The sequence below is a fragment of the Copadichromis virginalis genome, linkage group LG15, assembly GCF_057382275.1.
Source record: "Copadichromis virginalis isolate Kocher_CV1m ecotype Utaka linkage group LG15, C_Virginalis_male_GT1.1, whole genome shotgun sequence".
NCBI lineage: Eukaryota > Metazoa > Chordata > Actinopteri > Cichliformes > Cichlidae > Copadichromis > Copadichromis virginalis.
The window spans coordinates 15607106-15629510 of NC_140632.1; the positions used below are offsets into that span (position 1 = coordinate 15607106).

A 22405-nucleotide genomic window follows, 5' to 3' on the forward strand; every position below is an offset into this window, starting at 1 on the left:
GCACGAGTGGGTGGCAGGCACCGCCATCCGAACGAGCCCCTTGTAAGGTTTTGCTGCAGTGTGAGGATGGGCACAAGGAAGACGAAGAAGCAAGCAAGCGAGTGAATGAGCGAGGGTGTTGCGTGCACGGTTGTGCGTTGGCGTTTTGACAGCGGACGCCTGATGGGGCCTGAGACGTGTCGCTAACAGCTGTCCTTTTTCACTTTTATGGCAGACAGCGTTACTTTAATTCAAGCCTGGGAGAAGGAGGTTGAATAGGCAGAGCTTGTGCCGCAGAGTAAACACAGGCACACACACACACGAACGCACAAGCAGGAACACACCTAGACTTATAGATACAAACAAATGTGTACATATGCATACGGACAATCAAGCGTACACCTGCATGGATAAACTCACACATTTCTGCCACTTTAATGCTCTCAAATACATGCTCGCACCTGCCAAATCTTAAACACACACGCGCGCGCACACACATATTCGAAGCTGGTATGACTCAGAGGGGAGCAGCTGGAGTGAAGGCTCCAGTGGCGGTAGTGAGCTGTCACCATCTGGAGGAGTACATGTCTCCCTGCCTTCTCAGCCAGTAGCAGAAGTCACCTCCCAACAACTGGGCATTAGTAGATCAACATGTTTCTTTATTTCATAATACGTGCGTGTGTGTACACAATATCAGTGGGTACAACACCCCAAACATGAGCTGTAACTCGCTGCAGTCCCATCCACAGTCGGTCATTGCTTCCTTCCCGGATGGTCAGCCCGCTGCTCGGATCAGAGGAGCTTTGATCAAGCTTTGACAGCCTGTCTCATTCAATAACATGCGCCATTTGTCTGTGTGCTGAAGGCTGCACCTGTGCTGCGGACGCCACCAAGACGCAGAGGACTGGAGGGATGGAGGAAATATTTATACAAAAGACTTTCAGTCTTTCAGGCTTGTCAAACTCCTTCATTCACACTGCCTGGATGTGTCAGCTCCTCTTCTTTGTGTTTGGACATATACGAGATGAAGACACTGAGTCTGCAAGGGATGTTTGTTTTTACTGATAAGTCTGATATCCGCCTGTCACAGGAGACTTTCCCCCACCACTAGTGACATGAAACAAGTCTATGTCCTGCCAGGACCCAGAAGCAGTTTTTTTTAACCTCCAACAGATTTTGTCTAATGGCTCCTGACCACAAGCAAACAATTCAGCATTAAACACAATATTTAAGAACGTAGAAAAGTTTTGTGAACATTTATGTTTTTTTTAAAAAGATATAGACAAATGTTTCAAACATTTCATTTTTTGTATGAAGGCAGTTGTGGGGGTTGTTTGCTTATGTTCCAGAGTGCTTTCAAAATTTCATCAAACCACACTCACAGCGTGTCAGTGATTAGGCAGCTTAGTGCTTCTTTGCGTGTTTTTCCATGTCAAACAATTAGCATTTTTTCTTTTAATATACAGCATTTGTGGTCACAAAAGAATACTTCTCATTCAAAATCAGGTTTTCAGTTCCCCAAATGTTCCCTAAACTGAGTGGGGGGAACTTAGATTTTAGAAGAAGATGCAGACAAGCTGTTTGTGGGAGCCTTTAATTTAAGAAATAAAAATATACACAGAATGTATTCACCGGGCGCTTTATTAGGTACATCTTAATATTAATTGGTTGGACGCTCTTAAATCTTTGAGGCACAGATTTAACAAGGTGCTGGAAACATTCCTTCACTGGTACTAAGGGGCCCAAAGTGTGCCAAGAAAACATTGTCTACACCATTACACCATCATGCAAGGCGGGATGGATCCATGCTGTATGCCAAAATCTGATCCTACCATCTGAATGTCACTTTAGTAATTGAGATTCATAGACCAGGGAATGTTTTTCCAAGGTTCTGTTGTCCAGTTTTAATGAGCATGTATGAATTGTAGCTTCAGTTTCCTGTTCTTAGTTGACAGGAGTGGCACCCAGTATGGTCTTCTGCTACTGTAGCACATCTGTGCAAAGGTTTGATCAGTAGCTTGTTTAGAGATGCTCTTCTGCATACCTTTGTTTCATGAGTGATTGTTGCTTTTGTATCACAGTCAACAGATGTTGTCAAATGCTTTCTCTTTAAACCCTAGAGATGGGTTTGTGGGAAAATCCCAGCAGATCAGCAGTTTCTGAAGTACTTTAACCCAGTATACTGACAAAGTGTGTAATAAACCCACTGGTCCATCCCGTGAATGTCATGCTTTGCTTCTCCTACGCATGAAATGGACAGGCATGCTTAAGTTGCAGTACCTTTCAGTGCCAGCAGAGGGCGATAATGTATTTAAAAGCAACATAAAAACAGTCATGGACGAACTTTTAATGAAACACGTAAACACATATCAGCCACGTAGCTTAATATTACGTGGAATAGAAGGAGCCTGGATTGTACTTCATTCCTACTTTGGTCAGTTTAACTTGTTGGCTTTAAATAAACTATCGCCCTCTACTGGTACTACAATTTAATTCCATTTCACACCTAGGAGAGGCAAAGCGTGGCATCCATAGGATGGTCCTGCAGGTCTATTACATGCTTTGCTGTGATATTGGGTTGATGACTCAGAAAACCCTGCCACGACAACAACTATCTCATGTTCAGGCCCTTAAATTACCTTTCGTCCTCATTCTGATGCTCAATTTGAACATCAGCAGGTCATCTTGACTGTATCTACATGCGTAACTACAATAATCTGCTGCCATGTGATTGATTGGATATTTGAGTTAATGAGTGTTCAAACCGTGAGCGTATATATTCCCTCTCCTTTAATGGATTCCCCTCATATAGTAGCTGAACTTTGCTAGAAAGCTGAAAGGAATCCCTTGCTCTTTATGTCTGAAGGACTGAGTCCAAAGCTTGACATTTACAGCTGATGTCTCAGACAGTTTTACTTCTCATTTTCGCTTCCGCTGTTTCTTTGCAGGAAACGTTGTGCACCGTCAGTGGAAGAAGTAAGACAAAAATGGTCTTTACTTTGAATTTAGTGCCTTGAATTTAAGGAAACGGGACAAAACTCGTGGGATATTTGCCATTAAACTGTCCACATTATGCTTAATGGGATTTCCATGTCATTTAGTCTTCTACACAGGGGTTTGCACAGTTAAAAAGACAAAGTCAACACCAAATAGAGTAATTCTCACCCACAAAGAAAAGCTATTGAAGTCCTTCTTATGCCTCATTTGTAGTCCAGACTTTTCCAGACTTTCTGTTACTCATCTACATAACAGTGGTATAAGAGTGGCTAGTTTTGGCACATATTCTCCAAAATATCTCAGCCATGAGCAAAGCACACCAAATGTTCTGGTGTCGGGTACTAAGAGTAAGCGCATGAATCTTCACGGCATCTGAAGACCCAGTGAATTATTTTCAGTTTGATGCAATATCCGGAGGGGTAAGTTGCAAACGTTGCTATGTGTGCTCTGTGCTCAAAAGGGATTTTATGTAGAATGAGAGTTGGATCATAGCAAATTCGGGTTTTCAGGGGGAGAGGCCTTAAATAGACTGGAGCTAAAGAGCATTTCAGACAGAAGGTGAGAAGAGGTGCAGCATGTGAGAAAAATTATGAGAAAAGCATTTATTTTATTTGTTATTTTTAGTAGCAGATCCCCTACATACAACTACAGGCCCTTTAAAAAATAATATGGGTTCTTTCATATGAATATGACCAACAGAATCTGTCCATGGATCTTAACATCAGTTTTGTCCTGCTTGACTTGTCCTTACTAAAAGTTGCCATCCTGTCTGTTTGCTTTGTTTGGCAGGGTCAACACAGATAGATCACTCACTAATTCCAGACTTAGCTGGTCTCCTTTGGAAAACTAACATAAATGCTGTCTCCCTGTGGTCAAGCCCTTTAAACACATGAGAGGGAAGGAACACAGACAAACCATGAAAAAGATATACATTGGCAAAACCGCCTTAAAAGTCCCCCGAAATGGCGGCAAACATCCGAAAAAGAGGTAAGAGTGAACGTCTCAGACGCCATCTTTCCATCCATCCTCGTTTTTTATCTGTTTGTCCGTTCATCCGCCCACGAGGTGTCTCCTCTCGCCATCCAGAGGTGCTAAAGCAGCCTCATCCCGCCTCTCCAAGCCCAGAAGTCACGCTGCCTCGTCATCTCATCTCGCTGGAATGAAAACACTCATTATGTCTGACTCAGCTCCTGTTCACCGGGGAGGTCACTAATGGGGGATTTAACATCCCTGGAGCTACTTCACGTTAACTCATCCTCTACCAAACAACAAACACCTGTTTTCCCCTGATGATTCCAACCAATCACAGAGAGGCATGAGGCGAGGAGGTGGGGGCTGCTTGGATAATGCGGCACTCAAATGTCACTCAGTCATTTGAGACATTCATTGAATCACTCTGTGGGCAGGTTTTCTCTACTCACTGACACAGTTCCATAAAACATAAACACTATCCCACTTTCAGTCTGAAGTTAGACTGAAGCTAGAAGTTATTTAGTATTTAGCATTTTTGTATTTACAGTCGAGTAAATGGAGACTAGAGCTGTGCTTGAGGCAGGATACTCAATCTGAGTGCATAAAAAAAGGCTTAAAAAGAGAACGTAAACTACTTTTACAGAAGCACAACTTACCTAACATGAGAAAAAATAAGTTCTAAATTTGATAAGATATTATGTTGCTTTGCTAAAAAAAAAAAAAAGTGGAAATGAAAAATTCAGATGCTCAGTTTTTCATAAAATAAAACTTAATTGGTTTAAAAATAGAAGCAATCCATATCTAATACAGAGGAATCAACCTGAGAGAATATGAGCACTGCATTATGTATCTTTTTGTTATTCTTTAAGAAAAACAAAACATTGTGAGTTTGTGCAAGGATCTAGCTGCATTTATGTGTGGCAGAGAAGACAAGAAAAGGTAGACGTGAGGTGATATTTATAGAGCCACAAAGTCTACATGCGGAGAAGATGGGGTGGGTGGATGGGTTGACAAAACACTGGACTTTAGGACAGTAAACTGTATTCAGCTTTTATTATTGTAACATTGGACAGTGGTGGAATTCAGTTTTAATCCACCAATGCTTCACTGACACAGGCCTTGAGCTCCTGGCAACCTCTGGTTACTAGGGCAAAATTAATATTCTCCAGCCAGTTGCTGAGTGCGTGTTGACCAGATGAAAGCTGCACCAAAGAGAGCGCTGCTCCACAAACCTTGCTGTGATTGCTGTGTTGACCACATGTAACATGCTGACTTGTCTGCAAACACCCTCCGAATACTCGGCAAGTGGTAGTGAAGCTAAAAACATGATACACAAACCAGAAAAAGACACCATTCCCCATCAAAATAAAACCACCGCCTTACTGCTCCAACCAACACATTTCAAAAAGTGCAACTTTGAGCAGCTTTTGTAAGCAAATGCAAGGAGGTTTTTGGTACAGCTGGCTAAGAATTACACATTTTTCTCTAGCGACCTGTAGTTGCCAGGGGTTACCAACTGGTCTATAGTACAGGATGGGCCATTTATATGGATACACCGTAATAAAATGGGAATGGTTGGTGATATTAAAGTCCTGTTTGTGGCACATTAGTATATGTGAGGGGGCAAACTCCTCAAGATGGGTGGTGACCATGGTGGCCATTTAGAAGTCGGCCGTCTTGGATACAACTTTTGTTTTTTCAATAGGAAGAGGGCCATGTGACACATCAAACTTATTGGTAATGTCACAACAAAAACAATGGTGTGCTTGGTTTCAGCGTAATTTTATTCTTTCATGAGTTACTTACAAGTTTCTGACCAGTTATAAAATGTGTTCAATGTGCTGCCCATTGTGTTGGATTGTCAGTGCAACCCTCTTCTCCCACTCTTCCCACACTGATAGCAACACCGCATGAGAAATGCCAGCACAGGCGTCCAGTATCCGTAGTTTCAGGTGCTGCACATCTCGTATCTTCACAGCATAGACAATTGCCTTCAGATGACCCCAAAGATAAAAGTCTAAGGGGGTCAGATCGGGAGACCTTGGGGGCCATTCAACTAGCCCACGATGACCAATCCACTTTCCAGGAAACTGTTCATCTAAGAATGCTCGGACCTGGCACCCATAATGTGGTGGTGCACCATCTTGCTGGAAAAACTCAGGGAACGTGCCAGCTTCAGTGCATAAAGAGGGAAACACATCATCATGTAGCAATTTCAAATATCCAGTGGCCTTGAGGTTTCCATTGATGAAGAATGGACCCACTATCATTGTACCCCATATACCACACCAAACCATCACTTTTGTTGGTCCAACAGTCTTGGAGGGATCCATCCAATGTGGGTTAGTGTCAGACCATTCTTCATTAGTGACAGTTTTCTTGCGTCCACACTTTGGCAAATCCAACACTGAACCAGTTTCACGAAACTTAGCAAGCAGTTTGCTAACTGTAGCCTGGGAGATGGGTGGTCTTGTAGGGTGTCTTGCATTGAAATCTGCTGCAATGACCCGGTTACTGCGTTGACCAGATATCAACACAATTTCGATCCGCTCCTCACGTGTTAACCTCTTCGACATGTCAATGGCTGTGAACAAAGAGAAACTTGTAAATAACTCGTGAAAGAATAAAGTTACGTTGAAACCAAGCACACCATTGTTTTTCTTGTGACATTACCAATAAATTTGATGTGTCACATGGCCCTCTTCCTATTGAAAAAACAAAAGTTGTATCCAAGATGGCCGACTTCTAAATGGCCACCATGGTCACCACCCATCTTGAGGAGTTTGCCCCCTCACATATACTAATGTGCCACAAACAGGACTTTAATATCACCAACCATTCCCATTTTATTACGGTGTATCCATATAAATGGCCCACCCTGTACTGTGTGTCTGGGTTCTTATTTAGCATCCTTATCCTTATTCCCCTAAACTGAACAGCTGTTGTAACACTTCTATCTAGGTCAGAGGATAGGAACACAATATGGTCATTCAACCCTTTGAAATGAGATAGCTTCTAAAAAAAATGACACTAATGCACAAATAATGGTCTTTAACCATAAAAAACACTTTTCAGTACACAAATAGTGGTCCATAATAACAGGTGTAATAATAGTGGTCTATAGTGGCCTATAATAGTGCTCATGAGTCACCTTTTTTTAGTTCAGCTCAATTTTGTTTTCTAAGCTTAGTGTGGATATACCAAACATAGCTACTTGAACCAAAGTCGTCCTCTGTGTCCATGTCTCCTGCACATATCTGGTGCATCTGTGTTGTAATTTGCCTTTAATGGGGAAATTAAAAGAGACATTTGGACAAAACTACTGAGAAATAATCGAGCAGAAATATTCATTTATACCCAATGAGGTTCTGTATGAAGTCTGGTTTGACCCGTTCTACTTTTCATCTTATCGATTGCAGAAAGATTATCATGCATGCTAATTAGATTAAACTGGGTGATACCTCATTTTAGTGTCCTGAAAAAACAAAATCCCTCAAAGGAACCTGTCCCTGTTCTTTTTTTTCGATGTCCCTCAGCCCTCGACTCCCTGAATCTATGATTTCGTTAAACAGTGAGAAAAAGAGACAAAGAGAGGAAGTGACAAGAACGTCGTGACCACATCTCCATCCAATCTGCTATCTGTTATCCGTCTCAGATAGAGTCATTACCCTCCTTCCTCCATCTGTCCGTCAATATGAGGTCCATTAAGCCCCACCGTGCACACTCAGATCCATCAAGGCAACAGACATTTCCTCCTTTCCCACTCACACTTGCCCTTTTATTAGATTGAAGCTCAGGTAATGCACATACTCTAAAAATACTCATCATTGTGCTGTCTTCCCATATTACATGTGGGGAATATCGTCGTTTTGTAAATCTGAGCCTTCGGGGTCTATTCGCATGACATATTAGATTTCATTGTCTCATGTTTCATCACTGATTAAAACCTCTTTTTTTCTCCATTGGGCCTGTATTACTTTCTGATGAGGTTTCTGTGATGTGCTGCAAAGCTTTGATACTGAAAAAGATTGACTAATGCTCTAAAGTCTTAAAAGCTCTGTATCCTTACTTACCCCAGCCTGGATTCTTAATTAGAGATCTGTGTTTTGATCCCATGTTTTGCTCGCACCATGCACTTTTGCAAACAAGTTTTCTACTTTTATCACCCTCTCATGATGCTCCCATCATAACTGCACAGCCATTCAGGGGTGCATTAAAAAGATCTGTAGACTACTTAGATAAGCATGCACTCAAGTTAGGAGCCTGTTTCCTCCATCATGTGCTCTGAACCTGTGTGTGTGTGTGTGTGTGTGTGTGTGTGTGTGTGTGTGTGTGTGTGTGTGTGTGTGTGTGTGTGTGTGTGTGTGTGTGTGTAGCTCATTGCTGGAGCAGAAGGAGGACTTACGGAAAAGACTTAACTACACAACACACAAGCTGGAGCTACTGCAGAGCGAATTTGACTCCACACGGCAGTACCTGGAGACGGAGCTGCGCAGAGCACAGGAGGAGTTGGACAAGTTTACTGATAAGCTGCGCAGGTAGGCCCCTCAGTATAAACTTTACAACACCCAGGGGGCGAAGATGGTGGCAGTGTGGCACAGAAGATTTCACAAATTGTTTGTGGACTCTGTTTGCAGTCAACATTTCTCAGTTTCAGAAAATTAAGATTCTCTTTTTTTCTCCACTCGTGAGAGCAAACATGAGCAGAGAGAGTAAAAGACAATAACAACACAGCTCTGTCACAGGAATGTAAACAGCAACAGCAAATGTTTTATATCCCATCTTTTTCACAAATGTTCTGTGGTGGATAGTGCTTGCACTGGACTTTCCACATTCAGCACTTACCCATGGGTATCTGCAGTTCTGGTCCACTGAACACAAGCTTAAAACTGAGGAAAGATAAAATATACTGAGGGAGCTGTAGGAGAAGCCCATTACAGCCCAAACAACACAAGAAGTACGTAGCAGTTGTTTTAGTGGACTTTTTATGAAGTCTGAGATAAAACTTTTAATTTTATTTATTGAGCAGGCCTGTTGACATTAAACTGGCCTGACTAAAACAGGGTTAGCACAGGTTTCTGTTCTGCAGAACAATAATAGGAATGATAATAATAATATACAAATGTATTCTTCAATCAAATACTGTTTATAAGTCTGTATAAATCAAGGATGTCAAACTCATTTTACATCGGTGGCCCACTTTGATCTTAAGCTGGCCTCCCTTTTTTGTCAGTGTAGGAAAGTTGAACTGTAATCTGTTTAATCCCTGTAAAATCTCAATACAAGAAAAAGAAGCATAATTTCTATAACACATCTTAGTTATACTACATGATAATAAATGCTGCTCTATTTATTTAAAGAAATCTATCAGCATGACTCTTTGGGTTTAAACTGTGAAAGATAAATATTACATTTCAGAAGAAGCTCTGGATGCTCATGGTCTAGACTGTCCTGTAGTAATAAAGAGGAAAGTTGTTATTAATTCCCAGAAAATTCCCTGTTTTTTAATTTATTCTTTTTATTGTGGAAACATTGTAAAAAACTGAAATTGAAACTGACTAGTAGGTAGTAAAAAAACTGGGATTTTTTTCTGTTGTTCAATTGTGTAATTATTACTTTATTACACTGTTGTATGTGAATTGCTGTGGGGGAAGTCTTTATCAGTAGGACAACTTGTAAAATGTGAAAATACAGTTAGAAGTCCAAAATCTATGCACTCATCCACATTTTCCAAAGACATGTAGTGAGCTGGATTGTTGTCTTTGGCGGGTCGATTCTGGCCCCCGGGCCTTATGTTTGACACCCCTGATATAAAGCATAATACAGGACACGGACACAATGATAAACTGAATGCTAAACAAATAATATATCAGTTTTAAGCAGAGCATGGTTATTCTGTCACCTAAAGGGAAATAACAAAATAACAAAATAAAGAGATCAAATTAGACGCTGGCAGCAGATTATTAAACCCTTTCCAGAAAAGTGTCACCAAACTCACTGCTTCCTTTCCAAATTCAGTTTTATTTCTCTTTCAAGAAGAGAAATTTGGGTTCTTAAACATTTTGAGCTTATGTCAGCATTTGACAGATGCATTTAACGCCGCATCATTGGTGCTGTAACACAGTGCTACACAAAACAATGTTACTTTTGAAGATTAGTCATATTGAAATAGTCAGGGCCCAAGAATGGCACACTGCAGTGTGCCTTTAAGTACTGCTCAGCTCAAATGTGTTTTGCTTGGAGGTTTGACATTTACTGTACATGATGATGAACAATCAAACTACATGTCAGAAGTCTACAATATTACTTTAAAATTCCACTTCAGGGTGATTGCTTATACAAAAATATGGATGGGTGGATGAGCCTATGTTCAGCATCAGACTTCTATGCTGAAACACAGCTGTACCAGGTGTTAGGAGTAATTGGAAGAGCCACCCTATGAATAACAGAAGGTGCAGTGGCCACCCTCAGAAAATGGTGCCACTTGCGCTTCGCCGTTTCCAACTTGGCGCCAGGATAATAATATACGTTGCCAAAGAACATGAAAAGAAGCCTGATGAATATTGGCAGCACATTCTTTGGTCAAAAGAGACCAAAATAAATTTGTTTGGATCAGACGGGGTCCGGATTGTTTGGTGTGGACCCGGCCAAGACCAGTGACTGCACACAGTGCAGATCACGAGAAAGAGAAGTGGGAGGGTACTAATACGAGGCTACGAGACAGAAAGACTTCCAGGCAAGATGACCTGTATAGATGGTGCTATAAATTTCTCAAAAATCTAAGAAAGTGAGGATATTTCCAGAAATAGCTACAAAAGGCTTTTAACGTAAAAAGCTGAAAATGATTGAATACAAAGATTGACAAAATTCCTCTTTACACTTGTCTAAAACTACTAAAAAACAATCTGAATTCTGCTTTTGTTTTATCTAAAGCATGTGCAGGATTCGTCTCATCTTGACTGCTCTAAATATAGCACTTCATTCATGTGCCTAAGGAAAAATGTTTAATACTGCATCACTGTTTAAGGAGTAGACATATGAGGTGATTTTCTGAAACCCCTTATGATCCACTACAGAAGGTATACCAATGTGATGTTAGCAGAAAATACCTGGAGGCTCAAACATAGTGAAATAATAAAGATTATATGTCTACCACGAGCGTTCTAGATTTTATGTGAGAACCAAAGCGGGCTGAAGCTATTATTAATCTCTTTTCAATATCGTAAAGCACGTATTGAGGGAGTCTTTAAGTCATTATATTAGAGATCATCCTTCAATTAAGATCTAAGAATTTAATTGCACAAGTCAATTGTACCACAAGTGTTTGAGAGATCAGCAAATTATGCAGTGCTGCAGTGCAGTGTTTCTTATCTGGGTAACTCACAATACTGTATCATTTTAAATTACCTCCTGGAAAGTAATTTTTTCTGTTATCTTCACCTGCTGTTTACACAAGTTTTTACTTGTGGTATCAAAAACAAATACCAGTTTGTGTTTTAAATAGATTTCATAGATTTTATAGTCTGACACTTTAGAATGTGCATATACAAGATAGAGTGCATGGTTTCCTCTGTGAAAGGCCACACAAGTGTCTGAGTCTGCTGTTGAGGAATTGCTGTCCAATTCCTGGATGGGTGAAGGCTGCCGTTGTGCAGTGGTCATTGGTTGTAGCTGTTTCTGATGATCACGTCAACACGGCATGTCTCAGGCATCCTCAACAGGAGCCATACTGGGACTAAATGCTGGCCAACGAAGTGTCTGGATATACTACTGATACTCTGTGCAGTGTACAGGTTAGAGCACCTCATCTCGGTACATCTGTCCTTTTAGATTTCCACCAAGAACCATCAGATCGGTGACGGTGCTGATGTCACTCAGTAAAAAACAAAAACAACAAAAAGCAATTATGGCGCTGACTCAAAACCAATTCCCAAAACTAATCACAGTATCTGCTTTGGTGGTGATTAGACAGATTTAAAACAAAGATAATAATAATTCGTTTCATGACATAAACCTTGCATTTACTAGTATTAAAATGAAAAAAGGAGTTGCATTTTTATATTTGAGGTACTTTTTAGAAACCCCGAGAGGTGTAATTATAAAATATAATCAAAACGTCACCTTTTCCCCTTCATTTTAATTACGTTGACATCCTCAGGCTGGGGTCCTCTGTCAGCCATAGTGGAGCTGCGGCTCAATATTTATTACTGGTGCCCAAAATCTTTCCATATATGTTACCATGCCTTGTGGGGGGAAAAATCCCTCTATTACGAGACATATGACGTGTTATTCAGCTTTGAATTGTGCAGTGCACTGCTGAGCCTGCCAATCTGCTTATTTCCAGTTGCAGAAGTCTTCGGCTGCTACTATTTATGTTCAATCTATTACCTGCAAGTGAGCGCTGTTGTTTATTGTGTCACTTAGAATACAAAGTAGCTACTCAGCACTGCAGAGGATCAACCAGGATCTGGAGGAGAAGATCCACAGAAATGTGAGTATCTTAACAGGTGTCTGTGTGTTTTAAACCCTGTGTACATGCTGTACAATAAGCTCTCAGGTTTGCGGTCAACTATTTGCAGTATTTGTAGACAGAAAAGAAGCAAGTAGGAAAGCCTTGAGGTTTAGAGATGATACAGAGCACTTGGTGAGCTTGTTTGAATATGAATGCCCTTCTGTTGGTACCACTGACGTTAATTATGGCTTATTACAATTGGCTGTCCTCCTTCCAACAGCAGAGTGATAGCAAACCCATTGTTCCTCAGTGCTCTGCACCTCACTTCATTTGTCAGACATTGCTTTTTTTTTGCTGGTGGAAAGATACAATTAACTAGTCTGCCGGAGAACACTGTATGACCATCAGGTGTCTTCGCTGTTGAATAGACAGCTGAAAATGCTCGTCGAATGGGTTTGTTACAGCACAAGATAATAATCATTGCTGTCGCCATCATTTTGATGACAATGTGAGATACCAAGTACAGGTAATAAAGAGCTGAAGGTCACCCAGCTTTTTGTGTAAAGAAAATTGGTGATTTTTAAAATAAAGGCTGGTAGCCTCTTTTTTTCTTTTTTTTTTGAAGTGTTCTCATCAGCTGTTATTGATTCATTTCACGTACACCCTCCACAAGGGTGAGAAAGGTGCTGAGTAAGTCTCTCTGTAATAGTAAAGCTTGTTTACTCCTGAGGTGCCGCAAACCCATCTGACCCCTTGGCCCTGCACAACTACAGAGAACGTAATTACAAGACTGATAAACACTGTGATATAGTTTGAGTCTGTTAAACTTTTCAAAGAGGCGGAACTACTGTACGCTCAGGCATTTTAATTACAGCTTCCACAAACCCAAAGCTCTTGGCCAAAATACATTTTACTGACAGGTGATGAAGCTAACAGAAACTTTGCTTTTAAAAAAATGCAATAAAAAATTATTTAACTATATGGAAGCTCAGTTTACTGACATTAAAGTTTCCCATTCATCAACAGTAGCTAAGAAATACGTATGTAATAGGCTGCTGTCATATTCAGCTGTAAGCAATATGGATTAGGTGTGACAGCCCAAAAATAGGACGCAGGAGAGAAGTAGAAACCAAAGCAAGCATTTAATCTAAAAAGTCCAAATGAAAATATCCAGAAACACAAAGAAAAGCTACTGAGTTACATGGACAACACAACAAAGGACAAAGGAACACTCTGGGAATATATACATGTGAGGTGGAAATAGAAGGGGAACTAAAGACAGCTGAAGACAATCAAGAGGGCAACCATGAAAAGTAAAACTAAACAAGATAAAGTAAAAGGGAATTAAAACAGCAACACTCAGAACAGAAAGCACTTCCAACGGGCACCAAAACCCAAAAGAGTCAGGTGAAATATACATATACAGTTGCCAATATAAACAGTACTGACGACCTAGATCTCAAAAGAAAATTAGAAAGATCTATCAAAAATTTTCTATTTATGTTTACCGGGTTCATATTTGAATTAAAAACATGCAAGAATCAATTTTGAAAGTTAGTCTGAAAGGTCTCTTATAAACAATCTATTCTATAAATTCTATAAATTTCATTCCTAAAAAACACACAAGAAAGAATTACACAGAGGAAAGTACTTTAACGTAATCTTTAAATCCCTGCTCTGTCATTATCAGTCACAGCACCACGATGATGAAAAGCGTGCTCTGAGCAGAGAGATCATCGTCCTCAACAACCACCTGATGGAGGCAAAGCTCACCATCGAGAAGCTTCAAGAAGACAATGTAAGTAAAGCAGTGCCCAGCATTCAACTCTGCAGAGCCAGACGATGAGTATGAAGTTATTGTTTGAGGCAAATAGAAAATAGGCGCTTCCATACATTCTGTTTGGGGTTTTCATAGTCTTGCCCAGTGACACTATGATATGCAAACTGGAGCACCAGAAAGGAGCTGCAAATTCTCAGATTATTGGACAAACTTGTGAGTAAGACATGCAAGCTCAGTAGTAAGATGACCTTGTTGCATTAAAGTTCAAAATGGACTCATGATTTTACTGTTCCATTATACATATAAAAAAATATGACCGGTAGGATCTAACTTTGATTTATAGGCAGCGGGAACATAAATGGATAAGTTAAAAGTTGTTGGGTTTTTTTAAATTTTGTTTTTATTATACATTTGGTCACTAGGGGTAGTTACCTCTTGAATTATGGCATTTGTAGAGGAAGTGGTTCATTCATTCAGGTATCCCATTGCGGAAACTCAACACTTTTTACCATGTTCTCTGTAGCAGAGACATTGTTAGGCTACATAAGTTATGCACAACTGGGACAAGAACTACGTGTTGTGTCTGACAAATAATAAAGAAGAAAATGTTTGGTGTGTTACTGGGTGTGTTACTGTAAATGCATAAACTTGTCGGCAGATATTAGCATATCAGCAAATAAGATGGCAGTGTGGGTGATGCAACTTTGCACTGACTAAAGGATAAAAGAAACAGCAATAAAGAGCTGAAGACTAAGTTCAGTGATGTTATATAATGAAGATTTCTTTGTCTCCAGGAACAAATGGCAGATAAACTACCAAAAACTAACATGCAAAATTAAAGCTACAAGGAGTGATGATAGGGCCCTAACACCTTTGGGGACACGGAGATGTGCTGCTATTGCTGCAGTTGACACTTTTCTTGCAGTCGTGACAGTATTAATCCCTTGACAAGCTAGTTTTTTTACAACAGCCTGTGGCCTCTAGTTGGTGTTAGATTACATCCACTAATAATATTTGACATTACATGTGTGGAACGCACAATGAAAACGTGATCATCCGATAATGCTTTCAAACAATGCTGATTTCCTATTGCCATAAGGTGGTGTACAGTGTGCATTAGAGTTGTGAGAATTTCTTGTGCTGTGGCGATTGATCAGAATTTTCCACATATCCTTAAATGTAAACTCAAAAGCTTTATAATTTAGCATGGCCAAGATCTTTGGACTGAACTTTGGCTACCAAGGGCTTTGATTGCTAGCATTTTGCTATGGTTGCCTGTAGTTGCATGGAAGATGCTGACTTGTTTGCAAACACTTGCTCATTACATACCAGGCAGTAGTAAGACTTGAAAAATGAACTGCAAACCATAAAAGGTGAACATTCACCTTTTAAGTAAAAGTTGTACCTTTTCAAACATCTTGGCTGCAGCACTATGGAACTCTGTGCTGGGCTCTAAATTATTTATATTATATATAAATGACATATGTAGTGTTTCCAAACTGTTAAAATGTGTATTGTTTGCTGATGATACCACTCTGTACTGCTCAGGTAAAAACTTAGAACAGCTTCTGACTACAGCGGAAAAGGAGTTAAATATATTAAAAAACTGGTTTGATGTAAATAAGTTATCATTAAATATAAAGAAAACAAAATTGATTATTTTTGGCACTAGACAAATGAAAAATGTATCTAAAATAAGGGTTAATGGAATTGAAATTGAAAGAGTACGAAAATAAATTTCTTGGAGTGATAATTGATGATAAGCTGAGTTGGAAGTCTCATATAAACCACGTGAAAACAAAAATGTCAAAAACCATTGCTATTCTCTATAAAACAAAGCATGTCCTGAACAAAAAAACATTATACACACTTTATTGTACTCTGTTGCTTCCATATATGACTTATTGTCTAGAGATATGGGGTAATGCATATAAAACGAACACTCTTCATATTTTCAAGTTACAAAAAAAAGCTATAAGAATTATAAACCAATCAAACTATATAGAACCAACTAACATTTTGTTTATTAATCTGAATACCCTGAAATTTTATGATTTAGTTGAATATAAAATGGCACAGATAATGTATAAAGCACAAAATAACTTGCTTTGCCTCAGTACTCAGAAGCTGTTCAAAGTCAGAGAGAGTCAATATGACTTAAGGGGAACAGATTTCTTTAAAAAAAACAAGATAAGGACAAATATAAAGCAGAGATGTGTTTCTGTTAGAGGAGTTAACCCGTGGAATAGTTATGACAGTGATTTAAAAAGGTGTAGTTCATTTTCCTTGTTTAAAAACATGTTTAAAAATAGAGTAATAGAAAAATATATAAATCAAGAATGAAAAGAGCAAAAAGGAGAAAAAAAACAACCTCTTGATTCTTTTGCTTTGATGTAGTTACTTATCTAAGGTGGAAAGTTTTTTTTTTTTTTTTTTTTTTTTTTTTTTTGTTTGTTTGGTTTTTGCTTTGTTTTATTATTTTCTTCAAGCCCTGTGTACAGGAGCTGCATACAAAAAGATATTTTGTGAAAAGGGTTGGCGTAATAAGCAATACCTTTTCATTAGCCTTGTCTCATGCTTTCTTTCTTTATGGTAGATTTTTGTTCTGTTTTCACTGTTTGTTTGTGTTTTTTTTTCACTGTTTTCACTGAGATTTGAATTTGAATGCTAATCAATAAAATCAAAATAAAAAAAAAACAAAAAACTTTGACTTTAAAAATGAAGGTTCGCATTTCTGGTTTGCTGGTCTGGTCAGCAACAGCTAGTCACTTCAAGCAAAACAAATTTTTCCTGGTCACCAGTTGGCCATTCTTTAGGCCTTTGTGACTGGAACTTTAGAAACTGATTTCACAATTAAACTACTCACCAGCTGTGGTTAATGAACATTTCACCTTTGCAACCTGGAGGTCACAAACTAGTCTTTAGGCGATTGTCACTGAGGACTTAAAACCAAAATTTTCTACGTCTTGTTATGCGTGTGCACAATTTAATGTTGTAATTTCAAAGGGGGGAGGGGCTCCGGAGTCATTTTGTACCCCCCATACGCAAGATCCATATAATTTGTACATTTACACCAGTACAAATGTGTTTGCAAATTGTAGTTTTTTTCCCAAGCATGTTTAGTGCTTCAAATAAGCAGTTAAATAAGAAGTTTTGTGTTTCTGAAGAAGGAAAGTAGGTTTGGGAGAATAGAGTTTAAGCAGTATTGATCCAAAAGAGACCAGAAATTTAGCTGGCAACGAAAGTTTTAATATTCATTCTCTGTTCTTTCATTTGATTGTGGCCATTTTGTGCCTCTGCAGGAAATGTACAGAAAGGACTGTAACCTGGCTGCTCAGCTTCTGCAGTGCAACAAGTCTCTTTACATGGCTCAACTCTCAGAGGTGAGCTGTGCACTCACTTTTACAGGCTTGATTTTTCCAGTGCTCTTTATCCTTTGTAAAAATGCATTTTGCATATGTTCCTCAGTTTTAGTGAGGCCTCAGTCTAATCCCTGGTAGCCTTTCTTCACAAAAGTCGCATACAACCAAGCTTAAGAACTGTATGAGCTTCAGGCTTTTTTGCGCTGACATTTGATGTGAACCCAGAAAGACAGAAAAATCTGTAATTTTTCAGTTCAGCGGTAGCCAGGTAAAAGAAAAAGCTTTGGTAAAAGCTAAGGGGGAGGAGAGGTCTGAATGAGGTGTATCTTGAGCAGCACTAAGCTGAATTTTCAGCTGATGACATGAGATGAGCGAAGAGAAATTTGCTGTCTTGACTGTAACATGAAGGTCATCTTGCCCTTTGTGAGCCAGAAAAGATAAGTCTTCCCGAAGCGATGAGTACTGTAGGTCACTGGAGGAAGGACAGAAAGTGAAGAATTAAAGCTTCATGGGGTTTTTTCTTTAAATAACCTTCACCTGAGAGAGATGAAAGAGGCAAGTTTTCAAAAAGTCGATGGCTCTGAGTTTAAAAGACTTTTTTAGCTAGAAGCAATCTGGATATATACTATAGAACTATGTATACTATACACAATGATTATGTGTTGAAGGACATGAACCACAGCTTGATTTACTAATTTTTCTTTTAAGTATAGCAAATCAGCATTAACATCTTCCTTTATAACAAATCAGATTTTTACCTTATTTCTATCCAAACTACAGTGATGTGCATTTACCATATATCATGTGAGAAATATTTAGTTTAGTAAACATAACAGATTTCTGCTTTTTCTCAAATGCAGATCATTTGAAGGCCTGACAATAAAAAGTTGCAATAGCATATACAATCAGATCCATAAGTATTTGGACAATGACAATGAATTCTTATAATTTTGCCTCTGTACAGCACCACAGTGAAAGCTAAATCAAACAAGCAAGATGTGAATAAAGTGCAGACCTTCAGCTTTAATTCAAGGGCTTTAACAAAAGTATTGCTTTAGCTTTTTTTCAGGTATTAGACACATTTTATGGATAATTGTCCAGTTTTATATGCTCATAAGTAGTTTGACAATTAACTGCATCTAGTTTTATGTCTAGATGACACTAATTTGCTTGTTCATTCATGACAATTAAGTAGATAAAAGGTCTGGAGTTGATTCCAGGTGTTATTTCATCTGAACTTGCTTTTTACTCAATATGAGCCCCAAAAATGTGTCAATTCAAGTGACAGAGGCCATCATTAGGCTGAAGAATCGAACTCGACCTATTGGAGAGTCAGCAGTAACTTAAGAGAATGAAGGCTCTTTCCAGCCTAAAAGACCACTGAAGACAACTAAAGTGCATGATGACAGAATTATTTCCATGATTAGGAAAAAGGAAACCTTTACAACAGCTGATCAAAAACCCTTTTGAGGTGGTAGACATCATGAGAAAGACCTAGAATCAAACCTGTGTCTATGGAACTGGGCCACTAGTGCGCACTGATGACGTGACTGCTGATAGAAACAGCAGGATAAATTTTGCAGTGTGCAGGGTTGTACTCTCTGCTCAGATTCAGCCAAATGCTCCAAAACTGATTGGACAGTGCTTCACAGTGCAAATAGATAATGGCCCAAAGCATGCTGGAAAAGCAATCAAAGCATTTGTCATGTTAAATAAAAGAGATATTCTTCAGTGGCCAAGTCAGTTATCTGATCTCAACCCAACAGGACATGCTTTTCAGTTATTTAATATGAAACTGAATGCAGAAAGACGTACAAACAAGCAGTGACTGAAGATGGCTGCAGTAAAGGCTTAATAGAGCATCTCAAAGAGGACACAGAGTACTTGGTGACGTCCATGGGTTCTAGACTTCAGGCAGTCAGTGTCCGGAAAGGATTTTCACCAAAGTGTTAAAAGCTATCATCTTATTTAAAATTGTGTTAATTTGTTAGGGATAATAGAGGGATAATAAGACACAGCTGAAGTCAACAAGAAGCATCGAAAAAGGCAGAAAGATGGAAGTAAACAGAAATGGGGACACAAAGCAAGCCCCACAAAAAGGGAAACATAGACTGGGGAAATGCAGAAAGCAGCCAGAAAGGAGAGGGCAACAGTGTTTGTTCTCTTAGTTTTATTATTTGTGGTTTGTGTTGGATGCAATGTTTTAAGGTTTTGGTGATGACTGTTTTCCTCCATGACTTGAAACTGTGACAATAACACCTACACCTCTACTCCATGCACACAGACTGGTGTTTCTGTTCTGGTCACTCAGTGTGCAGTTTAGCCAGAGTGCGGTCACACTGCACCGGTTTTGTTAATCACGTAAAACCACAAAGCAGCATGGGAACTACTTTAAGGCACATTGTGAGCAATTCTGAAGGACACTCAACAGAGGAGGTAAAACTACTGTATGTGGCAAAATATAAATGGAGAGCACGGTGCAGCCTCATCATAGTGTCCTGCTGCTCCTTGTGAAAAGAATGCACGCGGGTATTGATGAGTGTTTTAACACTAGCCCAGCTTGGTGCCACTTTCCGCTGCATCAGCCGTGGGCCTTGTGCCTCGCCCATGTGACAAGGGTAGATTTGAAACTGGCAAGCGTCCACGAGGTTAAAGAACGCCTGTGCACGTGTTTTAGGCATATGGCTGAATGGAAATATCAATGCAAACTGCATTTGGTTGCATAAGACTCATAAAATATCCCCAACACTTGCACGGTACACACATTAACACACGCACGTAGGCACCGTTAACAGTAAAGGGTCTATCATAAAGTGAAAAACTGTTCTGCAGGCACATTGCCAAACATAATAGGGGTCAGAGGCTATACATGCACTCACTGTGTGTCCACCCGTCTGCTGGTCCTGTGGGTGTGAGCTAATCGAAAGTGTATTGATGAATGGCGCTGCAGCATTTTGAGAGGTGCAGTGGCTCTTCAGCGCCTACAGAAGCGCTTTAGTCGTTTGTTCTGCTGCAAAACAATCACAGAGAGGGTGTAAAATGATCACGCTTGGATTTCTGAATGACGCATAAAAGCTAATTGAGATCTTGTTTAAAACAAGCCCAAATGAAAAAAGTGTGTGGACAGTAATTAAGTGGCATTTAGTTTTGTCCGAGATGCAATAAAAGTGCTATGATAAACCGTCTCTTTCATGTTCTCTGTAGTGTTTGTCTTTTCTCTATCTACAAAGTTATAATTAGCTTCCTTCTCATTGCCAATTAGGAACAACTGACTAGATTCCTGTTGATGATGTGCTGCAGTTAGCTTAATGCTTGTTGCTATGGAGAGGTAGAGATAGTGGTTGGAGGCTTTTTTTTTTATTAAGAAATGCTTGAAATAGAACAGGAAAGCGACTTATTCTCACTTCAAAATCAGGTATATTGTTCTCTTTGGTTGAGGTTCGTGACACTGAAGATTACACTTTTCCCCCTGCAGCTGTGAACACAATTCATGCAGTGAAGGCAGGTAAATGTGAACGTGTAGGTTGCTGTATCGTATTCAGAAACCACCTAAAGTACAATCTAACATACTGACACACATACTGCATTGTGCAGGGATAACAGAACCTGTGAGCAGCTTGGATAAAACGCTAAAATGCTGTGAAGTGTTTGCTCTTTCTCTTCTTCTTTTTTTTTTTTTAAACATGTTTGTCAGATTTAAATGTTTCAGATCATTAAACAAGTAAAAATACAAATGTATGCAGTGTTTAAATTTTGATTTCATTTATTAATGGAAAAATAAAAGCATCATGTATCATATTAAATGAAACTGTAAATTTAATTTGACACAAAAACAAGACTTTACACCAGGGATGTCAAACTCCTTTTATGTCGGAGGCCACACACATTTAATCTCTGAGATATCTTATTTAAGAAATGAAGTGCCATGTCACCAGAAAGAAATCAATCAGCATGACTCTTTGGGCTTAAATTCTAAGAAATAATATTTGATGAAATACTATACTAAAGATAGGACATTTCATTAGCCTTGTTTTTAAAGCCTTGCTTTTTAGGAACCGTTCCATGACTATGTTTAGATGAGAGGGGGCTAAGTTATCAGCTAACACTAGAATTTAACAAGATCAACCACAACGTATGTAAATATGCACCAAAGATACAGTTTTGGCTCACTTTAACCTCTGAGTAAATCCTAGAAATGATGCATTAAATATATAAATGTTCCTCTTTCATCTCTTTGTATGTGAAACGTCTGGTGATGGATACACCAATAAGATTATCTTTATGCGTTAGCATTCCCTCCATTTAGGCTGAAATTGGTTTGGTGTTTGAGGGGGCGCAGTGATGTTTTACTATCGCGTAGTGAATTCGAATTTAAAAAAAATTTTTTTTTTGAAAAAATTAGAATAAAACTAAGTAAACAAAGCATTCTCAGTAGAAAGAATGAGGACAAAAAAACCCTAAATGATGACTCAAACTACTGACTAACTTCTTTTTCATTTAGCCCATTTAGGAACCACCAATATGGAAAAGAAAAAGAAAAAACTTATAAAAGACTTGCATCAGATTTGGCTTGCTTCATATAGTGAATCGTATAAGGCTTATATGATTTACTCATGAAAGTGGCCACTTTCTCATTACTTTCATATATTGTTTTAGGAAGTATGCAAAACATACAAGTTTCATGTATATAATTTTTCAAGGGATCTTATATCTGTTTTCACTCTTGTATGCTTTTCATACAAGTTTCAGACAAGACAGATACAAACTTTATAAGATTTATATATATCTTCTCCATATGGGCAGATTAATTGTCTGTTTTTTCCCAACACAAAAGAAAGATGGATTCACTGCAATAATCTGATC

The 22405-nt window shown here is 39.0% G+C and overlaps 1 protein-coding gene across 4 annotated transcripts in view; it reads left to right on the top strand.

The window, feature by feature from the left end:
• Nucleotides 1-22405, top strand: part of LOC146692168 (brain-enriched guanylate kinase-associated protein) — a 39464-nt gene that overhangs the window by 14102 nt on the left and 2957 nt on the right. For 2 of the 4 annotated variants that reach the window (XM_085432161.1, XM_085432160.1), the window contains 5 exons: nt 3766-3963; nt 8325-8486; nt 12373-12439; nt 14091-14198; nt 17483-17563. In XM_085432161.1, coding sequence (XP_085288287.1) covers nt 3866-3963; nt 8325-8486; nt 12373-12439; nt 14091-14198; nt 17483-17563 — 516 coding nt within the window. In that variant the 5' untranslated portion in view covers nt 3766-3865. The remainder of the gene's footprint in view (nt 1-3765; nt 3964-8324; nt 8487-12372; nt 12440-14090; nt 14199-17482; nt 17564-22405) is intronic. The other 2 variants (XM_085432159.1, XM_085432162.1) reach the window with 1 other exon arrangement.